Source organism: Medicago truncatula, chromosome 8, assembly GCF_003473485.1.
Source record: "Medicago truncatula cultivar Jemalong A17 chromosome 8, MtrunA17r5.0-ANR, whole genome shotgun sequence".
NCBI lineage: Eukaryota > Viridiplantae > Streptophyta > Magnoliopsida > Fabales > Fabaceae > Medicago > Medicago truncatula.
In genome coordinates, this window is record NC_053049.1 from 45,764,035 (window position 1) to 45,773,477 (window position 9,443).

Here is a 9,443-nt window from a genome sequence, read left to right on the forward strand (position 1 = left end):
TTTTCTCTTAAATTCAGTTGCTTCTACACTACCGTTGTGGGAGATTAAGATACCGTTTGACCCGGTTTTTTTTTAACTTCTCTACATTTTAAGGAGAAGTTAGGCCAAGTACAATATCAATTAAGTACTTACTAAAAAAGATATTTTTTTTAATGCATAAAATTGAATGGAATGAGCTTTGCCCAAAATTTGTTGAATGTTATTTCAAAAAACTACTTCTCGACAATTTATTTCACAAGCATCTCTCTTCAATTCACGTTGGGAACCTTTTATTTTATTTTTTCAATAATATATTTCAATATAATTTTTTCTTCCATTTAATTTTTTTTTTAGCCGTTCCATTTAATTTCTTTAAGGAGGTTCCATTTAATTTTATTACTTTTTTTCAAAGAATTTTATTATCTTTTTATCACTTATATATTTAATTTAAATATCGTTTAATCATAACAATCTCACAAATATTTTTATCCACGCTATCATTTAATGATACAAAATATTTTTATTTTCTTTCTTCAACCTCGCAAATATACAGACACATATATTAGCGTGTAGAGTAATACTTTATGTGTGTCTGTTTTTTTGTTACGCTAATACTTGTAATTTTTATTAATTTTGATTTTAATTAAAAGTAAAATTGTAGATGTCTTTTCTTCAAATAAGGTATAGATGCCTAAAAAAGTTATGCTTATATATAAAAGTTATCGATGTCTAAAAAAATTATACTTATCTTTTATATATATATATATATATATATATATATATATTGCACATTTATATCGTAACAAACTATACATATCTTTTTCATATTCAAAAAAACTAAACATTGCTAAATAGAAAATGTATTATTTTTTATTTTGTCAGCATCAGATGATAGGATTTTGTATAAGTTTGATGATGACCCGAAAGATGTCTTTCCTTATGTAGTGGGAATATAGTTGATGTAACACTATAGGAAAAATACTCTGTAGCTTTATCATTTACCATCTATTTACCTTGAGTTCTTTGCTTCCATTTTGTAGTCAATGACAACTCAAATATATGTAACAATTGGTCAGGTTCGAGGCTATTCATCAACCTACATCATCCGGTTGTTGAGAAGTTTAAGACTTAGTAAGTTTGCATTATGATTTCACAATACAGTGTTAGAGTAACTTATTATTTCACAATCCGATTTGATTGTTTTTTGACCATGTTTCTTGAATTGTTGTCGTGACATTGACACTTCTCAAGCTCAGATTCAAAGCTTCAGTTAGAACTTAAGTCAGAGTTCGACCTATTCTCAACGTACTTCGTACAACGATTTTTCCAAATTGTCTCAGGTTAGGCCAATTGCTGAATTTATAAACTTAGTCAATGTTTGCTTTTTTTATGCACAAACATGCTTTGAGTTTTTTTACGCACAAATTAAAAATACATATTGCATTATTCTTTATTTCATGTGCATAATTTGTGTTATGAACATATTGCATCACTATTTGGAAAACAACCAAATTCAATCCTAACCAGTTTGGATTGTATTATGAGTGTTGCACCAAATGTTCGAAGACATCAATGTCAAATGGTGCTAGCTATACATGCACATGCGTAAGTGATGCTTAATTTTCATTTGTTTCAACAATGTTAATTGGTCAACGGGGTACATATAATGTACATGCATGCATTTATCTAGACTTTATAGGAAGATAAATTAGAAGTCCTGCTACATTTTATTTAGCTTAAAATCAGTTATGCTACCTTTATTTTATAAATTATATGTAACTATATTCGCATACATCTTATCCATGTAAATATGCATTAGACTAATATTGCATTTATTTTCCTGTTTAGCATTTCCCAAACGAGGTGTCAAGAACAATTCTGAAAGGAAAACGCAAAACAATCACTCTCATTGATGACCAGACAGAGAGACGGTATAACTGTCACCTCATTACCGCCGATAGAGCAAGCTATGAAAATTACTTGGGTGGGTAGTGGTTCAATTTCTGCAGATTACGAGAGATGGAAGAAGGTGGTAAGCTCATCCTTGATCTCGAAAAGTCACAGAAGAACTTGCAAATTCGAGTTGTTCCAAAGTAGATCTTTGTTATTGAACTATTTGAACTTTTACTATTTTGACGTATCGCTTTGGACTGTAGTCGTAAACTATCTTGACTTTGAGATGTCATTTGTTCTTTTCATTTTGTCTGATGTAAATATTGGCAAAAGACCCTTTTTCGTTAGTCTATGACACTTGCAATCTCTTTTATAAACCTAACTATTATGCAACGTTAATCTGCACATTATTGGTTCCTTCATTGGTTCCAATTAGTATCATGTTAATTGTAATGTTGTTTTCCTAATCTATTGAACAAAATAAAACATGTTGTTTTTCAACAGTAAATCTTTATAATGTTTTGGTAAATGTTTTAGAAATGTACATATATATAACTTCTAATTAACACTGAAATTTGTTTTGTACCTATCACTTCTCAAATGAGATATCAATGACATTTCTAAAAGGAACACGAAAAACAATCACGCTCATCGACAAACAAGCTCAAAAAAGGTATAAGTTCGCTTGATAATGGCAAAGAGAGCAAGTTACAAAATACTTAGGCGGCCAATGGTTCAAACTTTGCCGAAGAATATATGTTAGAGGTAGGTGATAAGTTAATTTTTGATCTAGAGAAGCCACATAAAAGTATGGATGTTCAAGTCGTTTCCAAATAAAGATCTAATGTTCATGATCCGCACTTTCAACAGATCACCTTAACTCTAATCCTAGACTAGATTATCTTCACTCACCGATGCTACTTCTTTGCTTGATTTCATTTGATGTAAATATGATTATCAATCATTTTTTGGTAACTCTATAACAACAACACTCTTTTTTATAATTTTGGATAATATGTAAATTCACACATCATTGGTTCCAATTGTTTTCATCCTAAATATTTTGTCAATTCCTAGTCTCATAAACTGATTATATGCTCTCTTAATCAGCCCATACATATTTTATGATGAATCACAATGTTCCGTCGTTTTAACATCTTTTCTTTCGATTTTTTTTATCGAATACGTTATTGAACCCGTGCAAAGCACGAATTTGTAACTTGTACATCAAATAAAACAATTTCAGCTATCAACCCCAAACTATTTATCTACTCTATAATATTATTAATTTGATAGCATAACTTCTTTTATAAATAATAGCGTGTAGCTTTTAAAGTATATACAAGGTTTATTTGATCCATTAGTCCCCTAAATAATTTCAAGTTTTTATTTTGGTCTCACAATTAATAAAACGTATATTTTGATCCCTCAAGTTTTCTTCCGTTTGCCAAATAAATCCCGACCGTTAACTTGAACTCCAAAAGTCTATGGTGAACCAACCTTAAAAGTGGTTCATCGTATACCTTATTAATTTTGTTAATTTTAACCATTCAATTTATTTATCATAAAAGAGACCATTAGATCTTCATAAAATAATACTAACGTTGTGAAATACTTAAAATACCCCTAATGTCAAATTAAAAATTTCAATTTTTTCTCTCCTCTTCTTGCAAGCATCTTCTTATAATTAAATATTAATATTTTTAAATAAAAATGGATTATGGGAATGATCCACCGTAAACATCATTTGGGGTTAAACTTAACTTCGGGATTTATTTAACAAACATAGAAAAAATTGAGGGACTTAAAGGTACGTTTTATTAATTGTGAGACTAAAATGAAAATTTAAAATTATTTAAGGAACCATTGGATCAAATAAGCCTATATATAAATAATGTTAGGTAGCCTTTTCTTGTAAAATTGAAGTCTGATATTAATTATTAATAGAACTAAATGGCTCTAGTGGAAGAAAAATGCTACAACAAACTAATTGTGAAGGCATTGTCGTTTCTCATTTCATGTTGATGAAATCGAAAAGCCAAAGGAAATAAAACTCAGTTTTCTCTAGTGCAATTGCTATTAGCTCAATTATAGAGATAGAGATGGGTTCTTAGCGACACTTCAATTATTTGTGAATGAAGATTTTTGCGAGAAAAAAACAAAGGTGCAGAATAATATCCATATACAAGAACATAATGTAAATCAATTACAGTTCACACAAATATGTAGTTCTTGTCATGCTCATCAAAAGTCCAGCAGCACTTATTTTGCCTCTTGAACTGTCACCACGCACACATCACCCAAATAAAAAAATCCTAGTGATTGAAAAAACTACAAACAAATTATCATCTTTGAAGAAATTAAAAAAGAAAACAATGAATATACAAAATAAACATCACAATTTTTATGAACGGTCTCTATGATAATAGTATTAATAACCAAATGGCAGCAACCTCGGTCCGAATATATAGCCTGTCAAATGGTTGTGTCAAGCTAGTGCACAACATTATTATAATAACGAAATACAATTCAGGAAGGCTTTATTATTGAAATTATTAAATAGAATACATGGCACACTAAAGTCCTTACAGGTAGCAACATGTATTCACAACCTGCTAGACATTTCATCAGATATAATTATATTTACACAGGAACTAGGAATAGAAAAAGAACATCGCCAACTACCTAACAAAGTACAATGTCCCTACGTTAAATCGTCAGACAACTTGTGCATTCCATAGAGAATAACACTAATCGTCCAAAATCTGACGTCAAAGGGATATCAAAGTAAAATGCTAATAAAATATGTTAAATAAAGAAACCATAACAACAGAATCGATAACTAGCTTTAAATCCAACTCTGGGGCATGACATTGTAACCTTTGATTGGCATGGATGGATCAATATTAGCTATACCTTTCCCGGTGCTTGTCCTTGTACCACTACCGGAACCCGCAGTTAGCATTGCCATCAGACTTCCACCATGCACCCTACCTTCAGGAACAGCAACTGACATAGGAAAGTGACCACCTTCGTCAGCTGAGGCACGAGCACTTGCAAGTTCAAGTTGGTTCAATGGGGCAGCTGCAGTACCACTCCCTATTTTCATCATAGCAACTTCCATGTCTCTGTCAAAGAGTGACTGCCTTAGTTGATCTGGCTTGCTAGAACGAGGATCCGGAAGAGATCCCAAAGAGAGACCTCCATGAACCCTTCTATCATGCACTAGTCCACTATGAAGTGCACACAGACCTGTTTTCCCCCTTGCAAATGAAGTACAAGCACCATCTGGCTGGATGCCATATTCTGACCCAGGATGGCCCCACGAGCATCTCTTGCCTCCCCCATGTGCCTTGCAGAAGTCAGTACTACCTTGTGCACTCTTTCCACACCCTTCAGATTTGCATCTCTTGCCTCCCCCGTGGCGGACACAGTGATCAGTCCTTCCTCTGGCACTCTTTGTGCAGCCTGCTACAGCACACCTCTTTCCACCACCATGTGCCACACAAAAGTTGGTACCTCCATGAACACTTTTAGTGCAAATTCCACCACCCTGGTAGGTACAACGTTTGCCCCCACCATGGCCCTTACAAAAGGGGGTGCTCCCCTCAGCACCCTTAGTGCACCCTGGTGCTGTACACCGTTTCCCTCCACCATGTGCTTTGCAAAACATGGTGCTCCCTTGTGCCCCTTTTGTACACCCAGCAACTTGGCATCGACGTCCTCCGCCATGTGAGATGCAAAGACCTGATAGGCCTTCTGCACTCTTGGTACAATTTTCTCTCTGGCACCTCTTGCCACCACCATGTCGGATACACAGTCCAGATTTCCCTCTGGCAGCTCTAGAACAACCATCATGGCTGCATCTTCGGCCACCACCATGGGCAATACAGAAATCGGTCCGTCCTTCTGCACTCTTAGTGCAACCAAGGTATTCACATCGTCTGCCTCCTCCATGGGCCTTGCAGTACACGGTACGACCCTCAGCTCCTTTGTGGCAGCCAGGTTTCTGACACCTTCTACCACCACCATGAGATATACAACGTCCAGAGGCACCTCTAGCTCCCTTTCCACATCCCTCAACTTGACATATCTTGGAATTAACATGGCGATGCGGTGGCTGCTGTTGATGTGTTATCCCGGAAATACAGGTGACTGCACTTTTTGGTCCAGTTGAGGAGTGGTCCAGAACAATGGGACTGTGATCAAACTGTTTTGGAGCCTGATTTAGAAGGAAACTGGTGTCTGTATTTGATGATGCCTTCAAAGATGGCAAAACAACCCCCGGTATCCAACTGCATGAGGTTGATCCCTCGTCTGCATTTTGAGTCCCACTAAATACTGATGCCATCTCCATATTCAATTGAAGAGGTGATGGATTTAGATGAACACTTGTAATATCTGACTCGCAAGGTCTGGTGGAAAGGCTCAATTCCAAATCAAACCTCGACGCCTTCATATTGGAATCAGCTGATTTCTTAAGGCTATGTACCTTTTCACAGCCGAGATTAAGAGTGAAGTCCAGTCCAATATCCATAGATGACTCCTCATCAACATCTTTGCCTGAAGACATAGCAGTGCAAGCCACGGCTGAACTTCCCTTGCTGTCTGATGAGCTGGTTGAACGCCCAAGCCCAAGTGACAGGGAAGAGCCAACTGTCTGATCGATACAACCATCAATTAAATCCCACTTCCTTTTTAATCCCCTAGAGGAAGGCTTAAGGGAGGGGATCGAAGTACCAGGGGAATCAAGTCGCAGCATAGTATCTGTACCATAATAATCAACTCCACTTCCTTCAACTTGCATAGAGCTGCCCAAAATCTTGAATGCATTTGCAGAATTATTAACAGGAAATCCCAAGTGCCCGAACCTTGATTCCATAAAACAACTGCAGAAAATAAATATCTAATCCTATTTACGAATGTCAACAGAATAGCCTGCCTGACTTCTGAGCAAAAAAGAAAAGTATATCTACAAAGTTAGGGTTAGATATGTCCACAAGAGTATAATGCACCCCCGCTGACGAACCCCGAGGTATCACGTCGATCCATATAATATATATTAAACTGAGATTGATTTTATCTGTTGTTGTAAGTGCAAACTAACCCAATAACATCTGACTCCTTCCAAAACCCATAGGGGAAGCAATCATCCTGTTAGTAATAGACAATGGTCAGAAGATGGATTTGAATTAAAATGTTAATGGATAATTCATGGAAAAATAAAACAAATCCAAATAAGAAAAAACATTTATTTGAAAATGTTTTACGTGCAAGTTAAAATCTAAGATAAAACATAAAGAGCACTGATTAATGTATCCATACACTGATAGCATATTAACAAATGAACAAAGCATTGTAGGCCAACTTTAACAATAGTTTGTATCATATCAAAGTGAACATAATATAGATTCATACCCACAATTCCAAAATCTATTTTAACATAATCTGGTAGGAAAACATTAATAATTCTTCACAAATTTGAACACCACAACCCAAATTCCAAAGGATGAACTTTTTATTCAAAAACACTTGAATGGATAGCTAAAAAGCAAAAATCAGAGAGATAATTGAACTCAAAGTGAACCAACACTTGAAAAAAAACATAAATTAAACAATCATAGGTAACTAAAATTGATTAAAACCAACCAAAAATATAGAACAAGTTATCACAACTAACAGTTAACTTAAATAAATCAACAAAAAACTATACTTTAAAAAAAGGGAAATAGTAGAGAAAAACATTGACTAGAATATTACAGAGAATTATAAAACACGGAAAAATTCTCTGTTTTTGAATTGCAAGAGAAAGAGGAAGGGGAACAAATATATCAATTCTCAGTTACAAATTTAATAAACTTCAAAAACTCAGAATTTTCAATCAAAACCAAAATCCCGTCATTACAGAGCTCAGAGGATGAACAAAATATAATAATTAACGAAAGAAAATTGAAATAAAATGATAATTGACTTGCTTGCAGATTATGAGATTGAAGGAGGAAGAATAAAATTGAAATCAAAATAAAAAGAATTGAAACTGAAAATTGGAGATAAAAGGGAGAATTACCTACCTATTGTTTCGATTCGATTTGGAAATTGATTTGAATTATGATTATGAGTAGCGGCGGTTAATTAGGGTTTTGGAATCGGAAAAGGGATTGTGTGAGTGAGTGAGAGAGAGAGAGATGAAAGATACCGACAGAGAAGAGAAGAGAAGAGAACGGTGAAGGAAAAAAAGGAGTGAGGTTGGCAGCAACAAGATGAAGAGGCGCGTGTTTACTGTTAGGACTCTGTGCCTATGCAATACCCAAATTTAATACCACCTTTCTAGGGTTACATTTTTTTTCATTTACTTTTTCTTTTTCCATTTTTTTCCTCCTACTTTTTTCCTTTTTTTAAAAAAAAAAAAAACTAAGAATGAATTAATTTAAAATTTCTTTTATTTTTTTGATCAAAAAAGTTTCTTTTATTTTAAAAATAGTAAAAAGAAAATCAGACTAATTTTTTTTCAATAAAAAAAATTAATTGGTAAAACTTATATATCGTTACTTAACACCGAAGGGTTATCGTTTTGAGATAAGATTTTTTATTTGTTATCGGTACAAGATGTATATAGAAAATGTGTATGTATATAGATGTTGTAACAAAAATAAGATGTTAAAATTGTTGTAAAAATATGACACGACGCAATGAGATTTCTCATGATTTAGTTTTGTTTGTTGTTACTTTTGTTTTTTGTTTTAGTGCAAAAAACTCTTATTACTTCACGAAAATAACATATAAAAGAAATAGATATGGGTCGTCTTGTTTAAAGGAGAAGATTTTCCAAGTTTTTCATTTTGAAATTTTTATCATAAAAGTAATGAAAATACTTAAAAACTAAAAATATAAAACACAAGTAAATTAATTGAAACGAGATACCAATAATTTCAAGCTTGTGTTAAAAAAAACATTAGGTTTGTCTTCTAAGGAATGTTACCTTGTTTCTTGTATTAACCTTGTGACATTGTCACCAATCTCTACCATAGTAAGTCATTATTTAATATTTTTAAGACATTTTCCCTATTATTAACAATTTGGAGAAAATCCTTGTGGATCCAAATGGAGAAGTTCATGTACACCGCATGGAGAAGAAAGAAACATTTTAGCTTTTAGCGGCAACTCACCTAAGTCATTGTTACGTTTGATATTTTGTGTTAGTTCTTACACCGATTGGAATCTTAATGATTTGTGTGGGTGATGTGTTTAACATCGATTGCAGCACGTCATATGAAAATTGATATCTTTAGATTTTAACGGTAAATAGTTTATCTTTAGAAGGCGGTTGTTTCACACGTGATTTAGGTAATTGCGTGATTTAGGTGAAACGATTTCAAAAAATTAATTGTTTGTTCTCGATTTTTCTACAAAAAGTTGTATTTTATAGTTCTCAATTCTCTACAAGAATTTGTATTTTATATATTGATATGTAAGTGTCTTAAGTAACTTTTATAACCTTTCATTTAAGCAAATAGTGCCCTTGTTTCTAATCTCATGTGGTTCACAAACGAATCTGTTAACTATTTAAAAGC

General features: G+C 33.6%; 1 protein-coding gene across 1 annotated transcript; it reads right to left on the reverse strand.

Annotated features, from left to right (window-relative positions):
- Positions 1-4,381: 4,381 nt before the first annotated feature.
- LOC25502133 (uncharacterized) lies at positions 4,382-8,172 on the reverse strand. Its single transcript, XM_013591686.3, has 2 exons — positions 7,944-8,172; positions 4,382-7,026 (listed from the first exon to the last, which is right to left on the reverse strand). The coding sequence occupies exon 2, from the start codon at positions 6,752-6,754 to the stop codon at positions 4,721-4,723; it is 2,034 nt and encodes a 677-aa protein (XP_013447140.2). The 5' UTR covers positions 6,755-7,026; positions 7,944-8,172; the 3' UTR covers positions 4,382-4,720.
- Positions 8,173-9,443: the final 1,271 nt, after the last annotated feature.